Genomic DNA, 22,804 nt, shown 5'->3' with positions numbered 1-22,804 from the left:
ATAATAGCCATAAAAAGATTTCTGTATGACGTGACATTGAAAAAATTAGCATTTGAGTGGAGACCAATAGAAAAGGTCATGAAAGAGGTTTCTAACATAATGAATCAAAAAGAGAAAGCCTTGCAAGCACTTGATTTAGCTTCTTATGATGTATGAACAAAGTGGCATTTGATTAAATTGAAAGAGCAGTTGCATTGAATTTGACATAAGAAAACTCTGTGGAACTCATTGCCACACTATATCACAGAGCTAAAGAGCTTAGAAGGACTCAAAAGTTGATGTTCACATGGTTAATGATAAGATCCAGGTGAACAGGGTTCAAGAAAGAACTAAGTAAATTCATGGAGTTTAGGCTAATAGACAGGATGGGTAGGAATGGTGTCCATGGCCTCTGACAGAGGCTGGGAATGGGTGACAGAAAAGGGATTTCTTGATGATACCCTGTTGTGTTCGCTTCCTTTGGGGCATCTGGCATTGGCCACTGTTGGCAGACAGGATACAGGGCGAGATCGACCTTTTCTCTGATCCAGTACGGCCGTTCTTATGTGACGAGCGAGTATAGAATTGCTATATTATATATTTATAATGTTTATTCTGTAAGCAATGATGGGGAAAGATACATAAAGATGGTGCTCCCTTCCCCCAAAGAGACTGTGATCTTATAAGCTACAAACCCAGTACAATTCCTGTGTGTAATAGACTCAGTGCCCACATTGCCTCCACTGCCCATCCTCCTACCTTCACCATTGAGTACTGCAGCAACAGTCAGCATTCGCCCCAGCTACACTGTCACACACACAGGTGAACAGTGTCTGCCACCTCCCAGTGCTGCAGAACTGGAATATCAGGGCTTGTCTATATAGAAGTCTACAGCACAACAAACCAGGATGTGAATCTACAGCTGAGCAGCGTACCAATCAGTAATGTCCTGCTACAATACAGTTGGAGTCTTGGTGTCCACACAGAGCATTACTGCGAGCTTTAGGATACAGGATCCTTACAGAGATGTACTGCTGGAAGCCCACTCTCAACTATAATGACAGGGATTTCAAAGGAGTGCTCTGTCAAGGACAGCTGCAACAACATGCAAGGGGGGGATAGACAGAGACAATTTTAAAGACAGGCAGGTCCCAGTTTTATCCTTGTAAGTGGAAGGATACCTTGAGAAACTCTAAAACATTGGGAGGTATTATTTGTGTCATATCTTACGTATGCACAGCATATAATGGACTAATGAGGTAAAAAGGCAATTTTATAAAAGAACGAATTGTCAGAAACATGGATTAACGTAATTTGTTTGGGAAGAATCAACATGGTTTTTGTAAAGGGAAATCATGCCTCACTAACCTACTAGAATTCTTTGATGGGGCCAACATGCATATGGATAAGGGGGATCCAGTGGATATAGTGTACTTAGATTTAAGTAAACTGTCATGTGATAAGATGGAAGGTCCTCTCATGGGTTAGTCACTAGTGGTATTCCCAGGGGCCTGTACTAGGATCTATCCTATTACATATATTCATTGGCCACTGTCAGAAGACAGGATACTGAGCTAGATGGACCTTTGATCTGGCTCAGAACGGCTGCTCTTAATGCATTAACCCATCTATGAATTTGCCACTTATGAATATGAGGGGAAACTCATGGAAAAAAAGTTTTCTACTATACCACACTTCTACTTGTGAACCCTGAGTAATTATTACATACACAGCCACTATAACATTTGTCAACAAAACTGATGTCACATGACCGTAAATAGTCTCACATACACTGTTGACTCATCCCCAAACACTCACTGGGGTGGAGAAGAACCAGTTTTCACAAAAAAAATAGCAATCCCAGCTCTGATTAATTAAAAGGCAAGTTTCTGAACCACCCATTGAAAATCTCTGACAGAAGACCCCCTTCCCTCTTTAACCAGACTTTTGCTTGACTGCCTCAATTGTAGACATATGCAGTGATATCACCAGGAAACACAACAGCCTGTCTGGGATCTATGTTCTAAGCCATTTAGGGTACTACTTATGGCAGTGACAACACATACTCAAATAAACAAAACCCCACCAAAGTAGAGGCATTTCATAAGCCATTAAAATATATTTAGCTTATAATAGCAAAAATTATGTCACCACAGCACATTTTACTAGGAAATTATCTAGTGTAAGGTTAATGATCCAAGATTCAGTCATGGGCCATCAGCTCCTCCCAACTGGTCATTAATTGGAAGGAAATGCTCAGCATCTTGATTGCTATTGCTTAAGTGCCATTTACTTAGTCCTCAGAATATTAAATTGTCTCTATCCTATACCCAAGTACTAAAATGCACAGAATATGAATCACCTGTTTCTGCACTTTAAAGATAGTTGAAAAGGGCAAAGACATACGATATGTAAGGGAAATACATGGAACACTGATTTCCCTTTTCTCAAAATTTGGAATTCACCTATGCCACACAAGAAATTCATCAAAAGAAGAGAATCTAAACAGAGTCTAAAAACTACTTCTAGAGACCATGTCAGATTTCCAGAGAATGTTGGCACAGGCTAACCTGGGGCTACTAAATATGTTAGGCTCTAGATGATTAAGGGTACATCTACAGAGAGATAAAAGACAGCACAGTCGCAGCTGGCTCACGTCAGATGACAGACATCAGGGATCAAAATCATTGTGCAGATGTTTAGGCTTAGACTGGAGCCAGAGCCCTGGGTCCCTCTCCCATGCAGGATCCCAGAACTCAGGAGACAGCCAAGGCCAAGCATCTACACAGAGATTTTTCAGTTCAAGAGTCCAGACCCTGCAAGGCTGAACCAGCTGACCTGGACCAGCTACAGGGTTTTTATCCCTGTGTAGACATAGAAGCCAAGATACCTGTATTCTAATGCCAGTTCTGCCACTGGTTTACTATATGACCTTGGATGGGTCATTTTTCCACATTACATGTGCCTCAGTTTCCCCATATATAACATAATGATAATATTTATAGTCCATCTATGTAAAACAGATATCTTAAATATGTGTTTACATTTATAAAGGCCTATTTATATTGCTTCAATGAGATTTTAGATGGCAAATGCTAGCTCAGCTGAACAGGTTCAACATTTCAATTCTGTTGTGCTCAGACTTAGGCTAATAACTGAATCCTCTCAAGTCTGCGGGGGGGGGGAGGGGAGAGGAGCAGGGGAAGTGGAATTATTTTAGACTATAAATCCTTCAGGATAGAGACCATGTCTCCTGCTATTATAGGTATTGCACAATCACAAAAGGGCCATGCTTTTGTTCAGGACCTCTTGGCATTTCTATACTATGAAATAGCAATCATGTATGTTTTTAAAGGCACCATGTAAATGCATATTATACACGTGATTTAGTAATGTTGTCATTTTGAATATTTCTACTGCTTTCCAGTAGTGGACTGGGAAGAAATTATCCTGAGAATAGTCAACCTTCTGCTATCTTGGTTCATCTGTAAAACAAAATGAGAAAGTGAAGAATAAAGGTCTTAATCAGAATTTTGAGATGTCCAAAAAGATTGAGGTTAATGTCAAGAGTGAGACTCTAGGATTTTGATTAGAATGACCAGGTAGCAAGTGTGAAAAAGCCCCAAATATTATGGCTTTCCCTATAAAAATCAGGACAACCATCACCCTAGTTTGGATGAAGATTTGAGGTTTGTGCATCTTTTCAAACACATGCTTACTTTACAGTAACTTAGCCAATTCATCCAGTTTATGATTCTGGTCACAGAACGACTAAAAACTGCACCTTGTTATTTGCACATAACTGCATACTCTGTGTCTTCAGAGATATAGCTGTTTACCATAATGTCCAAATCAAGTTTCTGACAACATATACTCTCTGTACTGTAGAGTTAATATAACAGAGAAAGAGAAAGTTAGCCAATCTGCAAAATACATTAACAAAATTACCAGCTAAATTTTGATTTCAAAATGTTTATGTTGGTGAAGATGTAGAAGATGGAATCTACACAGTGTGAATTTCAGAAAAATCACTGAGCATGCATGCCATGCTGGCTTTAGAAAAAATTTCCTTTGGTTTATTAACTGAGCAAACCTTATCTGGAGACACTGATGGAGAATAAACATGGAACCCCATGATGCTATTTTGACAGAGTAACTTTTCTGACCATAGCCACATTTTATACTTTAGTGTGACTGTTGTTGCTTTTTTACAGTTATTATATATAGTTGTTTCTTTTCTCCAAAGGCAATAGGAATTTTTCTCACTCTGTAGAGGAATGCATAAACTCAGATGAAAAGAAGGGATACAGTATTATTTGGAACAATGATTTTTTTATCAATTTTCAGACATATTAGAAATCTAAATCTTAAGTTCATTTCTTCCTCCCCCAACTTCAGAAGGCCCCTCCTCCGCCAACATCCAAATGAACAATCCCATAGAACACACATTATGTTCTACACACAGTTATTTGAACCACTTTAACTGTAATGGTAACTAATTACTACAATTTTGCTACCTAGATAATGTTGATTCACAAGATGCAATGGCTAATAATGATACTACAAGGAGCATTGGTACAACCAGCAATGCATTCAGAAAACTTCAGCATCATCTCTAGATGTAACTTAGTGTTGGACTGCAAACAAAAATGAATATTTACCATGTCATCATTATCATCATGGCTGCAACACATGGACTATTTTTCAATACCACATAAAACACTTGGAACAATTCCGCTTATGATGTCCACAGCAGATAATGGGATATAAATGATAAGATTTGTTTCCAAACATTGAGGTGTGAGTGCTGCAACAACTCAGGCATTGAAGCTCGTATAGTGAAAGCACAGCTAAGATGCTGAAATCATTTGGTTAGTATGCCTGACAATGGAATATTGAAGGCTGTCTTTTATGGAGAACTACAGATGAACTCATTTTAGCGCATACCAAGAAAATGTTACAAAGACACACAAGACCAACCACAAGTCTTGCAATGTTGACTGCAACACCTCAGAGCTACTAACCAATGACAAGTTCTGATGCTGGCAGCTCTGCCACCTAGGACCAAAAGATAGAGCATTTTAGAGCATAAAAGCAGTGCATTTATCTACTTTGGTTTCACCTGTAGCACTTACACAGAGGGCTGAAGGTCTAAAAATGGTCCTTGATCTGATCTCTGGACCCACAGTAAGTGACTATATGTCATCTGTCAAAGCTGATGGGAAATTTCATAATAGCTAGAGCTATAACTCTCAACCCCCCAATGTAAATGGAATTATACAGATATAAAGGTGCCTAACTATTATACCTTCATGCCAACATAACTATATACTGTATATAGTACAGATTGTAACAGTATAACTATCTTGGTTAAAGGACCACAACCCATGAATGACACACCTAACCAAAATAATTATCCATATAAAAGCCATGTGTGGGGATTTTCAATGGTCTGTGTATCCCTATGCATGTTCTTAGATGGAGGGTCTACCCCCTCCCCAGCAATAACTGGAATACTCTAGTCCCTTCAGACTCTGTAACTTAAACACACCCTTCCCAGAACTCCACTAAAGAAGTGAGCCTTCTAAGGTTACCATTAACTCTGGGGGGAGGTGAGGAATAAGACAGTAGTTTACCAGACACTAGAAAGCCTTTCAGACATCACAGTGCATTAATGTTAGGATAAAACCATTACAGATAAATCATTTCTTCTTCCTTTGCCACTTCCCTATTCAGAAGCCACATCTTTTTCTAGTATTTCTTCAAAATTGATGATCATATGCCTGACTGTCCTGGAGATTAGTCTCTTAGGGTATGTCTACACTATAGCGTTATTTCGAAATATCTTATTTCAAAATAGTTATTTCAAAATATCTTATTTCAAAATAATGTGTCTAGACACAAAATGCATTTTGAAATAGCATTTTGCTATTTTGAAATAGCACATCCACACTGATTGGACGCTGAATCACATTTAAGGCTGGCCAGAACCAGTTCTGGCAGGGCATCAGAACAGGAGTTAGCCTCAGGCAGCAGCCACACAAGGTATCTGAGGCCTGTGCTTAAAGGGACCCCCCACCCCCAGGACAGCCAGTTCTCAGGTTTCCCTGCTTGCTTGCCTCACTGAGGGACGGCAAAGCATTTTTTTTCTCTGCGTGCTCTGGTTGCCCTCACTCAGGACACCACAGCACTCTGCAGCATGGAACCAGAGCTGTCCCTGGGCACTCTGGTGCTTCTCCTGGACGTGTTGCTGTGAGCCTGGCAGCACATTCTGCAGGCAGTACCGGTCTCCCTGATGTGCCCCGCTGGGGGCTTGTGCCTCATTCTTCCCTCACATCCTTCCACTTACCCCACCAACCTCCCTTCCCGCTGTACAGTAAAAGACACATGTATTCATTACAACAAAGTCTCTTTGTTGAACAAAACTGGGGTGGGGGGGAATGAAACAGAGGTGAGAATGGGGAAAGAAGGTGGGAGGGGGAGGATGGGAGGGGGAAACATGGGAGGAGGGAGCTGGCAGGGGGAGGCAAGGGGAGGAAGGGGGAGGAGAAGCTCAGGGATCAGGGTTGGGGGTCTCGCCGGCCCAACTGTCTCCAAGCACCACCGGTGCAGGGGGCTTGGCATCCCCAGTGGAGTGAGGAGGGTGTGGAGAAAGAAGCGGGAGCGGGAGAAGAAGTGGAAGGAGGAGCGGAAGCTGGGGAGGGAGCAGGGGCTGGAGCGGCAGGAGGCAGCAGTCTCTGCACCAGGGTCTGCAGGTGCTCACAGATGGTACGGCCCTGGGCAAGCTGCTCCCGCCAGTTGGTGTGTCTGTGGAGAAACAAGAGAAGTGGTCAGTTATCCCTGGGGTCACAGTGGGTGAAGCCCAGCCCCCCTCTGCAAGCGAGGACAACAGTTCTCCGCACCATCAGAACCGATGTGCTTGCACACAGGCCATGTTCAGGACGTCCTGCTATCCCAGGGAGTGGGAGCTGCCCTGAGACGGCACTCATGCCCCTGTGCTACATCAGTGTGGGTGTGTGTCGGGGGGAGATGTCCACTGCCTCTGAGTAGAGAGGGCTTGTGGAGGCAGGGTGTCCTGCAGTGTCCCACTTTCGGGTCAGGAGCATGTCATGTCTCTTCACACACACGTGTGGCTAACAGGCCAAGGCCCCTGTGTGGAAGACAGCTGAGGCCACGTGCCCAGAGGTGGCACGGCACGTGCTCGCACATGCACAGGTTGCTGCATGATCCCTGGTCAGCAAGGCCCACATGTGCGTAGTCCCTAGTCTCCCTCGCACTCCCCTCCCCCCATAAGGAGACAGTGATGGGCACTCACATGTTGTTGCCTCCCTGGATGACACCGGCGACTGGTCCCCTGAGATGGCTCGGGGGTCCTAGCTGGGCGGCACACTCCCTCCAGGCTCCTGCAGCTCCTGGCTCTCCTCCTCCTCCTCCTCCATGCCCTGGTCAGGGCCTTCTGCCCCAGGGTTGATGACCACCTAGATTTGTTACCAGATTTGCCCAATATTCTGGGGTATGCTCATTTATTAGGGTTACTTTTATGGGACTGGGGGAAGGTTATCAATTCTATGAGTGTGCTTGCTGCTTGTGCTTACTTGTGCTCTCAAATGGAGCTGAATTTTCTCCCTGCTGTCAATTCCCCCTCCCACTGGAGCGCTCCTGCAGGAACTTCTCACTTAGCAACACACACAGACACTCACTCCCATTAACAGAGCACGTCTGAGAGGACTAGGTAATCAGCACTAAAAAGCTGACCCCTCATATGTCCCTGGACTCAGCAGGCTGGGTTTAACAGCAATGCCACACTGCACCCTCATGTGCCTTTGGACTCAGTGGGTTGGATTAAACAGGACTTTAAGCTGCCATCCTCATATGCCCCCAGGTTCAGCACCCCTTATCCCCACTTTCACACCACAGTCATTCATTGGTAAACCACACGATGAGCAAACCCCACAGGATTTTGGGCAATACAGGGATCTTTAGATTGGGCACAAGAAGCGTTGTTGCAGAGCGAATGAGAAAGCTAAAACAACACCCCTTGAGGAAGATTGAGCAAAAGAGAAAGAAAGAGAGAGAAACAACCAGCTTAACAATGAAAGTTATTTATTATATATATAGGGAGCCAAACACACAAAACAGTTACACTATTAAATCTAAATTGGAACTGATTACAAATGTTAGGGCTAGCTAACCATATAACAGTTTACATAGGGCAGAGTCAGGAGGCTAGGCTTAGATATAGGTGGGGGGGGGGGGAGGAAGGAGACAGAGAGAGAGAGATCTCACCACTCTGTGAAGCTTGCACTTGTTGGGGACTACCCAGATAGGTCTGTCTTAGCATAACCGCCCTAGGCCCAATTTTCTGTGGCCTAACACACCAATCGGGATTCCCAGATGGTGATGGGAGCTGGGGGTCCAGAGGGCAGGAGACAAGCAGAGCAGAGCCCCCAGCACGATCCGACAGGAGATGATGAAGTCTCAATGGAACTGATGCAGTTTAAATCCAGGGCAAGGATAGGAGTTTTTATAGGGATAGGACAATAGTTCAAAGAGAAAGAGGCGAGACAATAGAGACTGATCACCCCTGGTTATGGGTGATGTTCCTTGAACAAGCTCACAATGCAACTAGGCAGTTTCAGTATTTTAGATGTCAATAGGATTGTTACTAGAACTGGTCTGATAATGACTAATTTGGGTGTGAGCAGGCCTGGGTTCATTAGCATCTGGAGTAGAGATTTCCCATCAGGCAGTGCTTCTCTGCTTTCGCTATCCCATTGTTCACTGTGGTTCCTGCCTTGGAAGACCTAGTCTCCATTCTGTATGCTAATGAGTTCTATCTTCAATGCAGATGAGGCTGGGGTGTTTCCTTAATTAGTTTAGGTGTGTCTTCCCTGGCCTTTTCCTTGCTTTGTCTGATTCTAGCAGAGGCCTAGGAGAAGGGGGAGATGGTTTTCCAAGAATGTCACTCTCTGGCTACGCAAGAGCACAGGGCTGGTAGGTAACAGGGCACAGATTGTACCGCCCCCCAGGATGCGGTCCAGGGTGTCAAAATAGGGGCAGCTTTCAGGGTCTTCCCCTGTTTGGGAGCTGCCCCCTGTGGCCCTGGCATAGGCCTGCCACAGCTCCTTAATTTTCATCTGAACCTGCTCCTGGGTTCGGATGTGGCCTTTGGTGATCAGGCTGGCAGCTATCCTGCCATAGATGGCTGTGTTCCTCCATCTAGTGTGGAGATCCTGGACATTGGAGACATACTCTCAAATTCAATCAGGTCCATGATCTCCACATTGGACTAGGAAGGAACCCGCTTCCCCGGCCCCTGGCAGGCTCCTGGGAGCTGGGGGACTGGGCCCAGGGAGTGGTGGAAGGCTGGCTGGCACTGGCTACCTGGCACATGCTAGGGCCACTGGGTCAGGGGCAGCGAATACTGGCTCTGGGCTGGCAGGCCTGGAGCTGGCACAGACACTGCGGCCAGACTCTACCTCTTTAAGGGCTCCAGGGATGGGAGGAGGAGAGGAGTTTTCTTGGTTGGGACCAGAGTGTCCAACAGGGCACCCTGGGAAGGGCTGGAAGCCCCCTATTTTGAAATAGCCTCTATTCCGCATCTACACCGTAGTTATTTCAAAATAGCAATTTTGAAATGGTGCTATTCCTCATGGAATGAGGTTTACCACGTTCAAAATAAGCCCTCCGCTATTTCAAATTAATTTTGAAATAATGGTTGGCTTGTGTAGATGCTAGTACAGTTATTTTGAAATAACGGCTGTTATTTCAAAATAACTTTTCTTTGTAGACATACCCTTAGTCTGCTCACATCCAGTCCAAGTACTAAGAATTTGGTCTCCCGCCTTGGTAGGTTTCCATGCATCACATTCTATATAACTCTCAGCTCTCCACTGGGTATGCCCAAACCAACATAACCTAGCCTCCCTAAGCTGGTCTTCAATTGCATTAGGCCACTTACACCCTCCTTGTTTCATTTCCTATCATACCTTCACTGAAATATCTGCCATTCGAATGTGTCAACATTTTTATTTCCATGATGGAATGCATATTGATTTTCTTTCTAGTGACTGGCCAAGTCTGTCCTGTGCTTTAGGAGGTGTCAAGTGACTGTTTTATACTGTTTTAACTTTATTGATATATTTCTGTCACAAAGAAGTGAGATCTGGCATTTGCACCAAGAAGTGCTATAGTATCATGCTGGGCAGCACTCAAAATAACACCACTGTCAGCAGCCATTGATCTTAAGTATTTGAATTTCATTCTCAACTCTCTGCCAATGCCAGCAGTTAGTGGGGAGTCCTCCTACTTCAGTCTTCCTAACATTCACTCTAAGCCCAGCCTGGTCAAAACTATGTTGCCACTGTTAAAAGCTGGCTCATCATCCTCTGCACAGATTGTGATGGAGCACACCCTCCCTCCCCCCATGCTTTATTAAATGGACTCATGGACGTGAATATATATAATTCAAAGGTGGTTTGAGCAAATTATTTCATGTAACCCATCAATCTTCATGTCATGATCTGCTAGTTCTGTTTATCTTACTCTGTTGTATGTATCGTGTGTGTGTGTAAAATTAGACACATGGAGTGGGGAATACTTTGTGAGTTCCAAATGTGTGAATGAGAGACATAGAGGGTGTTACCCTCAACTGTTAAATTATCTCTTTCATCCTTCAGTCTGAGTAGTGGTTGATAGGGAGTGGCCTCAACTCCTTAACAAAAGGAATAGGAAAGGAGAGGCCTGGGTCTTTTGGCTGGGCTGCACCTGAAGAAAAGACGCTGAGACCCCAGGCGGGGAAGATAGCCCTGGTTTAGAGTGGCAGCTGGAAAAGAGGTTTTAGGGTGAGTTTGATTAAGTTTGTACTGAGATTTCAATGTAGAATTAGTCAAGTGATTTTATTTCTTTTGATTTGTAACCTACTTTGCTCTGCCTTCTTTCTCTTATTACTACTTAAATCCTACTGCTTCAACTTAATAAAACCATTTTTATTTTCTATCAAACCCAGTGTAAGTGATTGTTACCTGGGAGGTGGGTAGGAGGGCAACCAGTGTTCATTGCTAAAGGGGGCTTACCTAATTCTCTGCAGAGTGCTCTCTCAGGAGGCTGGGCCCTAAAGTGCACTCTCCTTGGATCTGAAGTGGTCAGTGTCTGTACTACTTCTCTGGCAGGGACCTCAGCTTGGGGCCTTGGCAGGGGGAGACCAGTGGAGCTAGCCCAGCAGGACTGGGCAGTGAGGAGCCCCAGAGAACGGGAAGGCGAGTAGCACCCCAGGAGGCACCCCCGAGGGGTCGTGTGTGACTGCACCCCATCACACATCACTAAAGCATGGTCCATGGTCTCATTTATCACATTTATGACAAATGCAAACAAAAAGAGATTTGATGTTCATCTCTGATACAGGCTACGGTTTACTGATAGCATTATTTAATTTTGACTACAATAGTCACTTCATCATACATACCTTGAATAAGATGGACATATCCTTCCAGCACATTGCTCCATCAGAACCACTAACAAATGAATTCTCTGGGTACATAATTGTACATGTTCTCCAGGCTCACAGAGACCATGACCAATTGCCATCTCTTTTTTCTGAATTTCTCCACAAGGGTTCAGAGTGCAATGATAGCATAAATTGTTTTCCTTCCTGGAATGAACCCATACTCACCCTTCCATACTTCAATTATTACACACCACTGTTTTTCAGTAGTCTTCTCCCATATTTTCATAGTATGACATCATCTTAATTGAGCAACAGTTAGCCCATCATATAACACCTCTGTTATGTTTAAATATAAGCATCACAAAACGTTTATGCCATTCATCTGATATTTTCTCATTCTGAAGAATATTATTGAACAGACTTATAAGAAGATGACTTCCTTTCCCAATGACTCAGTGCATCCATTAGCACTTCTTCTGGTCTAGACGCTATCTCGTTTCATTTTCTGAAGTGCCTCTGCAACCTTTTCCTCCCATATGCAATTTGTTTTGTTCTAGTTCAGCTTGCATGTTCTCCCTTGGGTTTTCCTCATTCATCTCTCTTTCTGTATAGTAAGATTCTAACTTTGACAAATGATTCACAATTTATGTATTATACTATGTTCATTTCTAATTTTAGTAAACTCATCCACATCTAATCATTTTCTCTTTTGCCTTTTGGCAAGTCTATAAATGGTCTTTTCTCCCTCATGTTCTCCTGGTTGGCTATATGGCATGTCATAAGCCATACTTTTAGCTCATGCAGCACTTCCTTTGGCTTCTGTTTTTGCCTCTGGGTATGCCTTCTTATCACTACTCAAGACATTGGCCTACCATTATTTTTTCCTTAATATTATGTTTCCACTCCCACCACCAATTCTTTAACTTGAATATTTCACCACTACGTATCCATTCCTATACTTTTCAGCACTGTGATTTCATTAATTAGAATGTCATGTGCCATTTACAGTCAAGTTTACTTTATTTTGTGCCAGCTATTCACCACACATCCCTGTGGATAGTCAGAAAGTTTATATGTTAATCCTTGCTGGAAGATGTTTTCCATTCTCATCTTTAAAGTTTCCACCTCTTGCTCTTGTCTAGTGGCCAAGGGCTCAGATGATTCCAAGGTTTCTGCATTCTGAAATCCATAAGGCTTTTCAACCTATTTACCATTGTGGGATGCATATGTTGGTCACATCCCCTACTACCTGTATGGCCCCGAGGATGTCAGACGGACCTCCTCTATGTGCTGATTAGGCTGCAAGCAACTCTTGGTCCACAGGTTGAGAACCACTCCCACAAGGAGACGTCTGTATTGTCTCACAATGCACATACCATAAGGAAACATAATAAGACTAGCTTCATAATCCTTTCCCAATCAGTCAGCATAATCCCTGTCTCACAGAAATACAGATAACATTTATAAAGTAGATACCACAAACTCAGGATACACTTGTGTTCATCATCCCTATTCACACAAACCACAATATTAAAAATGGTATTAGAACCCAGAGGCTACTACCTGCACAGTAGTAGTTATATTTCTAATGTAGACAGGTCCTTGACAATAAAACCTAGAAATAAGAGGAAGGCACAAAGCAAGAGGGAAAAAGTCTGTACACGTATATGATAGAGGGCAGCATTAGTTCAGCCTGCTACTACTTGTGATCATTTCAAGAACAGCTGCAGATGGGTACTTCATCATCTCAGGACTCATTATTGGGACCTCTACAATCAGCTTAATGGAAAAAGTCTCTCCAGGCCAAGGTAACAAAATTGGTTTACTGCATTGCAGTGTGTGTGTGTGTGTGTGTGTGTGTGTGTGTAGAGCTTGGTAACAGTATATTTATTTTCAGTTTTAGCCAATGTAGACAGCAAGTGTACTGCCTAGTCAAGCTGTCTCTTCCTTTTTAAAGTGCTAAAATTGACTAAGATGATCAAGCTTCCCACCTTCCCTCTGCCCCCAAGAGCTGGACTAAGCTACCTGTTCATCACCTAAAACTACCATTCATCACCATTAGTTAGAAAATGTTTGATCCCCTACTTAAAGAAACTATCAGTGTAAACAGACCAAGATCAACTGATGTTTTAGAAGGAGCACCCTGGTGTATGGGGAGAGAGGACTCTGAAAAGGGGAGAGGGAGAGGGAGCACACTAGCTTAATGCTATTAATCAATTGAGTAAAATGTTGAATATATGAAATATAATCAGGTGTGCAGTGTAAATCACAGCTTTGTCATGAAAAGGCAAAGCTAGCCAAACAGCAAAAGTAGCTGGCTTTTCAAAACACAACAATAGAGAGATATAGCAATACATATTGTGATATTGGGAATACAGGCAGTCCCCGGGTTACATGGATCCGACTTACATCCGATCCCTACTTACAAACGGGGTGAGGCAACCCCGCACTAGCTGCTTCCCCCCCAGCAGACCAGGGAGACACGAAGCTAGTGCCTCCCCAACCCAGCAGACCAGGGAGTCGCAGAGCGGCTTTTCTCAGCAGACACCTCAGCTTGAGAATAAAGGACTGAGGGAAGTGAGGTGTGGGAGAATAAAGCTGAGTTCTGGAGAAATGTTTGGCTAGAGTTTCCCCTACAATATGTACCAGTTCCGACTTACATACAAATTCAACTTAAGAACAAACCTACAGTCCCTATCTTGTACGTAACCCGGGGACTGCCTGTAGTGCTTTTAAGGATGGAATCTGGGCAGAGCATTGTGAAGCTCTTGTTGTTATACACAGCCAGAGGGAACTGGACATTGACTAAACAGTGACAGTATTAGGCACCTATAACCCTTGCCATCACAAGGGACCTCCATCACAGCAAGTTGGTGGGGGAAGAGAGGGAGGGTAGGAGTGCCCTTGGCATGGTGACACAGAGTTGTGCCCACAGAAGCTCATGATATCATATACATTTTTGTATTAGTCTATAAGGTGCTGCAGGACTATTCATTGTTTTTTAAGTTTTTACAGTTAACACAGTTACTTGTCTTTGGTGACAAAGGGAAAGCCAATGTGAAACTCAAGCTCCTCCCAGAGTAGTAATGTAGGGATGCAGAGTGATGAGCCGCAACATTGATAAGAGGCTGGAACTGAACTTTATAAGGGACTATCACTGGATAAATGCTGCCACGAAAATTAAAGCACAGCTTTTGCAAACAATTTAGGCTTCATATGCATTGGTTGCTCTGAAACTATTTCAATTTGTTTAATGAGACTCAAAAAATTCTGATTAACTTGGAATAAAATCTATGAACCTGTATATTTTCTGATGGGAAAGGAAACAGCCTGAAAAACACTGTTCAGAGTAAGTCAAAACCACAGAAATAAGTATTCAAACTTCTACCAAAGCATTTTAGTTTTGCAGCCTAGGTTTTATTAGGCATGAGCAAAGTAGACAGTTTACGCAATGTCCTGTGACTACTTAACATAGTCTGCCTCTGCAACACCCCCTGCAGCATCCTTCAGTGAAGAGAGGGAGAGAGGAATGTAACGCATTGTGTTGGAGGACTGAGAATTCCTAAACCTCAGCTGTTCTCAAGGGGGGAATCTACACTGCATCTTATCCCAAAATAAGCTACAAAATTTGAGCTATGCAAATTGCATAGCTTATTTTGAGTTAATTTCAAAATAGCTTATTTCAAAATTTGGCGCTTCTACACAGCACCGAATTTCTAAATAAAATGCTATTTCAAAACATCCTCATGGAACGGGGTTTACAGGGATGTCGGAATAGTGAGCTTGTTAGATTTCAAAATAACGGGCTTGCTTAAAAGGACGCAGAATAACTATTTTGGGATTCTGGAAGTATCCCGAAATAGTGCCGCCTCTACATGTACCTTTAGGCTGCTCTAGCTCACAACAGAGCTAAAATGGTCCCTGATCACATCAGCATAGGGGAGGGCCTAAAACAGTCTATCACTCAGTCACCATACTGAGGATGGAAGAGCTATTCACTTTTCTGCTTCTTGCATTTGTACACTACATTGAATATGAAGGAGGAATTTAATTCATGGCACATTTCTGTACCTATAACAAGGACTGCCATAGGAACTGTGACTAACAGTGCATTGTGAAAGCAAGACTATCAAAATGCACTTTGAAATAAGAGATTGATCCAAGCCCAGATATAGACAATGGGAATTCCTTCACTCAATTCATAGAGAGGGTGATTACGCTCTTTCTTATCCTTTTTATATAACTACAACTGATGCCAAGTATGATGTGGAAGACACCTCTGCCAAGAACTGGAGGACAGTCACCAGAGGTCTACCTGTTTTATTGTGCATAAAATATTCATAACAAACCCTCCTTTCACAGCCTGGTGCTGTCAGAACTACAATAAGTGGTAGAAGCATGCTGATATCATGACAGTTCTCCTGGCCTTTATCTTTCACCACTGGAGTCAAAGGGAACCGTTGATCAGATAAGATGACTGAAAGAGGAGCAAGAGAGAATGGATACAGAAAGGAACATTCAGGAACAGCAAGGTCAAAACAGCCACCATTTATAGCTAATTTATAAGCGTTTGTCCAGTCCTGGGGGGGGGGGGAGGGTTTATGAGGGGGAACCAGAAGGGACCTCTGTGACGTAGTGGGGGTACTTGCTGGGCTGTGGTGACCCCTGCTGTCTGGAGCAAGACCCAGCAGGGAAAACCTCGCTAGGCAGAGGTAATGCCAAACTTGTTGAGCCAGGGGCCAGACACCCCCCATGGAGAGGAACAAAGGAAGGTGGAATGCTGCCCTGGCTGGGGGGCAGGGCTGGAAGTTGGTTAGTTGGTTGGTGGCTGTCTGTGAGGATGGATGAGACAGCCTAGGGAGAGGAGCTGGAGTTTAGGGGCCCAGTCTCCCCCCAACTCAAGGGGGCCTGAGGCATCCTAGCCCAGCTCTGTGACCAGACTACATCTGTGCTGTGCTGTATCCTGGAGAGGCAATAAACTTCCTCAATTCTACTGGCTGGTGCAGTCTGTTTGTGCCATTTCGGGGTGCAGGAGACGGGGGACCCCAACGCGCCGTCACAACCTCCATAACCTCCATTTTATCTCAATGCTCAACAATTACTTTTTTTATCCTTCACAAGGCCTGCCACCAAGCAAACCCTCCTCACTACCACTTTCCAAACAAAGAGGAGTAGGAACTCCCCCCTCTAAAGTGCATAAATAAAAATATAGGAACATCACTAAGAATTTAGGATAAAGCATTTTTCAAGTAAATGCATATAGGTAAATTCTCTTCTAAGCCATAGAAAATAAGATAAGTAACAGCCAGCATGGATTTGTAAAGAACAAATAATGTCAAACCAATCTGATAGCTTTCTTTGATAGGATAACAAGTCTTTTGGATAAGGGAGAAGTGGTGAACGTGATATACCTAGACTTTAGTATAGCATTTGATATGGTCTCACATGAGTTTCTTATCAATCAACTAGGGAAATTCAACTTAGATAGGGCTAGTATGAGGTAGGTGTATTACTGGCTAGATAACCATTTTCAGAGAGTAGTAACTGAAGGTTCACAGTCATGCTGAACCAGCATAACAAGTGGAGTTCTGCAGGGGTCTGCTTTGTGACTGGTTCTGTTCAATATCTTCATCAATGATTTAGATGGTGGCATAGAGACTACGATTATTAAGTTTGCAGATGGTACCAAGCTGGGAGGGGTTGCAACTGCTTTGGAGGATAGGGTCATAATTCAAAATGATCTGGACAAACTGGAGAAATAGTCTGAGGTAAATAGGATGAAGCTTAATAAGGACAAATGCAAAATACTTTACTTAGGAAGGAACAATCCATTTCACATAGGGTATGTCTACACTACAAAGTTAATTCGAACTAACGGACGTTAGTTCGAATTAATACAAAGTTAATTCGAACTAACGGACGTTAGTTCGAATTAACTTTGATAGGCGCTACACTAGCGCTCCGCTAGTTCAAACTTAATTCGAACTAGCGGAGCGCTTAGTTCGAACTAGGTAAACCTCATTTTACGAGGACTAAGCCTAGTTCGAACTTACTAGTTCGAATTAAGGGCTGTGTAGACCATTAATTCGAACTAGTGGGAGGCTAGCCCTCCCCAGCTTTCCCTGGTGGCCACTCTGGGTACCACCAGGGAAACTCGTATGCCCCCCTCCCTGCCCCGGCGCCCTTAAAGGGGCACAGGCTGGCTATGGTGCCCGTGCCAGGTGCAAGCCTGCCAGCACCCAGCCAGCAGAACCAGCACCTGGCATGCCATGAGCCAGCCACCCAATGCCCCCCAGCCCTCCGCCTCTTCCCGGGACGGCTGGCTGGCTCTCGGGAACCTGGCCAGGACCGCAAGAGGTGGGCACCCGCCTGGTCTTCTGCAGACATCGTGGACTTCATCCACGAACTCCGCACTAGGCACAGGAAAGTGGCTGTCTAGGGCAGGAGAGTTGCCAGCCTGGCCACCCAGGAGCAGGTTTGCATGAAAATCAGGGTGGTCGACTGAGACCCCCCGACCCTGAGCCCTGAGCTTAGAATGGTCGTACTGGGTCAGACCAAAGGTCCATCTAGTGCAGTAGCCTGTCTGCCAACAGCAGCCAACCCTAGGTACCCTGGAGGGGATGGACCAAAGACAGTGACCAAGCCATTTGTCTCGTGCCATCCATCTCCAGCCTTCCACAAACTTTGGGCAGGGACACCATTTCTACCCCCTGGCTAATAGCACTCCATGGACCCAACCTTCATGACTTGATCTAACTTCTCTTTAAACTCTGTTCTAGTTCTAGCCTTCACAGCCTCCTGCAGCAAGGAGTTCCACAGGTTGACTATTTGCTTTGTGAAGAAGAACTTTCTGTTACTAGTTTGAAGCCTGCTACCAATTCCTTTCCTTTGGTGTCCTCTAGTCCTTCTATTATGGGAACTAATGGAGAACTTTTCTTTATGCACTCTCTCCACACCACTCTTGCTTTTATAGACCTCTATCATATCCCCCCTCCGTCTCCTCTTCTCTAAGCTGAAAAGTCCCAGTCTCTTTAGCCTCTCTTCATATGGGACCTGTTCCAAACCCCTGATCATTTTAGTTGCCCTCCCCTCTCCCACCTCTTTTTCCCAGTCTCCCCCAGTTTTGTTCAATAAAGAGAGATTCTATTTTTGAACACACGTTTTCTTTATTTTGTATATCAGGAAGGGGGGCTAGGAAAGGGTAAGTGGAAGGAGGTGAGGGAGGAATGGAGTACGCACCCCCGATGGGGAGGACTGGGCTGGCTCTGCGGGCTTCTCAGGGTGGAAGTTCTCCTGCAGCCCCCCGATTACTCCCACCCCCCGGATGGCAGCCTGTGGCAAGTGCAGCCGGGCTGATGGCCGAGTGCTGTGATGTTCCACGTGTGGGCACTCAGGGCACTCCAAGCCAGGACTGCTTTGCAAGCAGGGAACCCTGAGAATTGTCTGTCCGGGGTGGGGGTCGGGTCCCTTTAAGCACAGCCCTCGGCTAGCCTGAGACAGCAGCTCCACGCTCTGAGTCCTCATCTGATGCCCTGCCGGCACTGCTTCCGGCCATCCTTAACCCCGGTTCAGGGTCCACTTAATGTGGACATGCTAGTTCGAATTAGCAAAACGCTAATTCGAACTAGTTTTTAAGTCTAGCTGTGCTAATTCGAATTAGCTTAGTTCGAATTAACTAATTCGAACTAAGTTAGTTGAAATTAGCGCTGTAGTGTAGACATACCCTCATATAGAATGGGAAGTGACTGTCTAGGAAGGAGTACCGCAGCAAAGGATCTAGGGGTCATAGTGGACCACAAGCTAAATACAAGTCAACAGTATGACACTGTTGCAAAAACAACAACAACAAACACACACCCCACATACACAACAACCATGATTCTGGGATTCATTAACAGGAGTGTTGTAAGCAAGACCTGAGAAGTCATTCTTCTGCTCTACTCTGTACTGATTAGGCCTCAATTGGAGTATTGTGTCCAGTTCTGGCCACCACATTTCAAGAAATATGTGGAGAAATTGGAGAAGGTCCAGAGAAGAGCAACAAAAATGATTAAAGATCTAGATAACATGAGCTATGAGAGAAGGCTGAAGGAATTGGGCTTGTTTAGTTTGGAAAAGAGAAGACTAAGAGGGGACATGATAGCAATTTTCAGGTGTCAAAGGGTGTCAAGGAGGAAGGGAGGGTATGAGGGGTTCGGGGTGCGATCACCCCCCTCAGCACGAGAGGGGGGCTCGGCGAACCCCTCCGCCCTCTTTCCGTCAGTATCCTGCCTAGGTCCCCTGTTTATAAGCCCTGACAATTGGTGAGATCACCCCCTCCCCAAGGAGGGGAGGGAGGTCGGTGGACCCTGTAGCTGTCACACGCCCCTGCGAGGTGGGGGCCTGAGCCCACAGTCCAGTCTCTCTGGTTTGCCTGTCACCTGATTCTGTTGTATGCCTGAGCCGGCGTTGCCCGGGCTTGAATGCTCCTCAGAGGTGAGGGAGGGGGACCCGGTCCTGCCCTCTCTCCAGGTCCCAACCCGGGGCCCTAAGCATCAGGGCTTGCTCGCGCCCCGACACGGTAGACAGGGGTCACTCCTGCCATAACCCGTCTACCCACCGACACCAAGAGGGCCCCGCCCCGGGCTCCTTCCTCCCTTTCCGGGTCCCTTCGGGTCACTGCCCCAGTCCCTGAAGCCTACCCTGGTTCAGAAGTCCGGTTCCGGAGTTGCTCTGGTGATGCCTCGTGGGTCTGTTCCCTCCACTGGGTCCACTCTCTACTGGGCTGTTCCTTCCAGGGCTGGCGGAGCGGGGTCCAATCTCCGTCGGAGCTGGGACTGGTCGACCGCCAGCTGCAGTGGCTGTCCCGGGAACCCCGGGGCCGAGGCCGGGCCGACTGCCGACCTTGGTGCCGCTCGGGGTCCGTTCTGCATCCGGGGGCTCTCCTCCCTCTCTGCGAGGAGGCTGCCCCTTTCCTTGCTGGCAGCGAGCCTTTTTAAAATGGCCCGCCACGCCAGACACTGCTCGGGGGCTCCTCCCCTTCCGGCGGCGTGCCTGTATTCTCGGCAGCCATTTGGCTGCTTGGCTCTGCCCCGCCCTCGCCCAGCGCGACCTCCGGGGAGGGACCAGTGGTTCCCCGCCGGCACAGCCGCGGAGGTTGAGCACGGCCCTGCCAGCTTCCCCTGCCTGTGCCGGGGCTGGTGGGAGGGGCTTGGGCCGTGCTGTCACTTTCTGCAGCCCGGCCACCCAGGCTGTCTCTCACGCGGGTCGCTGGCGGACCATCACAGAGGGGAATTGTTCTCCTTGGCTTCTAATGATAGAAGCAGCAGCAATGGCTTAAACTGAAGAAAGGGAGGTTTAGGTTGGACATTAAGAAAAACTTCCTAACTGTCAGGGTGGTTAAGTACCAAAATAAATTGCCTAGGGAGGTTGTGGAATCTCCATCACTGGAGATATTTAAGAGCAGGTTAGACAAACACTCATCAATGATGATCTAGATCAGGGGTTGGCAACCTACAGCATGCTCCCTCCCCCTGGTATGATCTAGATCAGGGGTTCCCAAACTTTTTCAGTACCCGTACCTCCTTGGCTTTTAGTAAAACTTCCCATACCCCCTATTCAATATGAAAGGAAATAAATTCTAGGCTCTAGAATCTGCATCTTTTTTCACTAACACTACTACTTTGGGAATATTTCAATTAGGATAATCTAGTGACTTACCAAATATTCCCCGTACCCCCTTGACAAGCTTCTCGTACCCCCTGAGGGTACACATACCCCAGGTTGGGAACTCCTGATCTAGATAGTGCTTGGTCCTGCCATGAGGGCAGGGGACTGGATTTGATGATCTCTCGAGATCCCTTCCAGTTCTAGTATTCTAGAAGTCTATGAAAGTACCTAATTAGGCTTGATTTTCAAAACTGCTGAGTCTCTAAAAATTCCCATTGACTTCAGTGGGCTAATCTACCTATTTCAAGGCAAAACACCATCAAAATATAATTCAAATGAAAAAATTCATTAGGCAAGTCTCCTCTTTAAAATATTCACCACTCTGAATTGCACAGCAAGTGACATGCCTACTGAAGTCTGCACTTACTTCCTGCATACAGAGATGATGTGAATGAAAACACAGATCCCAGTATATTACAATCAGCATCTGCATCCAGGTAGGAAATAGGTTGGGAAACAAAGAATTATTTGTCATCCCAGTGATTGAATACCATTAATAGCCATGGTGTAACTGATAAAATGAATCATTTCTGTTTTGTAATATATATTCATAGAAATAGAAAGCAGGACCAACCCCAACTAAATCCCCCAGGGCTTGGTCAAGTCTGGACTTAAAAACTTCTAGGAATGGAGTTCCTACCACTTCCCTAGGTAAACCATTCTAGTGCTTCACCACCTTTCCAGTAAAATAGTTTTTCCTAATAGCCAACCTAACCCTCCCTCCCATACAAAATTCCTTTCTGCACCATCTTTTTTTTTTTTTTTTTTTTTTTTTTAACAATTGGAATATTTCTTCTGGCAACTACAGTGTAACTGTCGAAAAGCTGGGAAACAAAAACATGTAATCACTGCATTTTGCTTCGGTCATTTCAACAGGAAATGAGGAATAGCAAGCTACAGGATGGATGTGTTGGAACTACTCTGTATATATTGTTATATTGTTCACAATCCAATAAATTACCAGTAAAAATAGCAAATATGAGCCTATTGTAATAACATATTTACATAATTTAGAAACTTCTGAATTGCTTGGTTTTAGAATATAAAAGATTTCAGACACCTACTGTTACCTCAAGAATCAAATACATGTCACAATTCTGATCCCCAAGAATCAGTATGCATTGATTGTTGTGAACGCAAGTCTTCTGAAGCACTCAGAGGTTCTCATGTGCATGCATGAAACAGCAAACTGGAACTAATTGGAGTTGCAAGGCTATGTGGCTATGTTGCTACAGACCCTTTAGGTAAACAAAGCTGTACAAGCCCACTAACAGCTTTCCCAAAGTGATCCCACAAAACACTTTGAGAAACACTGCCATAGGACAATGAATAAAACTTAAAGGGTACCTCAGACATTGCAAGTGTAAATTTTATAAGCACATCATTTCCACATACAACAAAATACTGCACAGCATGTCAACTCTATCCACTGTGTTTCATTTGCTCCTGTAGCAGTTGTTGGTTTTTTTTACAACTAATTCCTAGGTTTTGTTTTAAATCTATAAAATGTTTTTACTTGACATGTTTTTCTTTAGCAATATAAGTAATGCACAAAATGGTACTAACCTCTTATCTAGGTGTTGTCATGTTTAGATTAGATCCAACTTTAAGTGGCCCACAAACTTTATTCTGTAATGCATGTTGTTGCTGAATGCAGAATTTTCCAGAGAC

General features: G+C 44.7%; 1 protein-coding gene across 3 annotated transcripts in view; it reads right to left on the bottom strand.

Annotated features, from left to right (window-relative positions):
• LOC102463874 (solute carrier organic anion transporter family member 4C1) overlaps window positions 1–22,804 on the bottom strand; it is a 177,200-nt gene that overhangs the window by 6,690 nt on the left and 147,706 nt on the right. Inside the window, exon 15 of one of the 3 annotated variants that reach the window (XR_012904799.2) lies at window positions 1–22,804. This exon is cut by the window's left edge and continues 6,690 nt beyond it. Coding sequence is in view for 1 of the 3 variants with exons in the window: in XM_075932072.2 (XP_075788187.2) it covers window positions 22,758–22,804 (47 nt within the window). In the remaining 2 variants the exon portion in view is untranslated. The other 2 variants (XR_012904798.2, XM_075932072.2) reach the window with 2 other exon arrangements.

The sequence above is a fragment of the Pelodiscus sinensis genome, chromosome 6 (assembly GCF_052426305.1).
Source record: "Pelodiscus sinensis isolate ZL-2025 chromosome 6, ASM5242630v1, whole genome shotgun sequence".
NCBI lineage: Eukaryota > Metazoa > Chordata > Testudines > Trionychidae > Pelodiscus > Pelodiscus sinensis.
The sequence above is the reverse complement of the archived record's forward strand: the minus strand, read 5'-3'. Positions and strand labels throughout refer to the sequence as shown.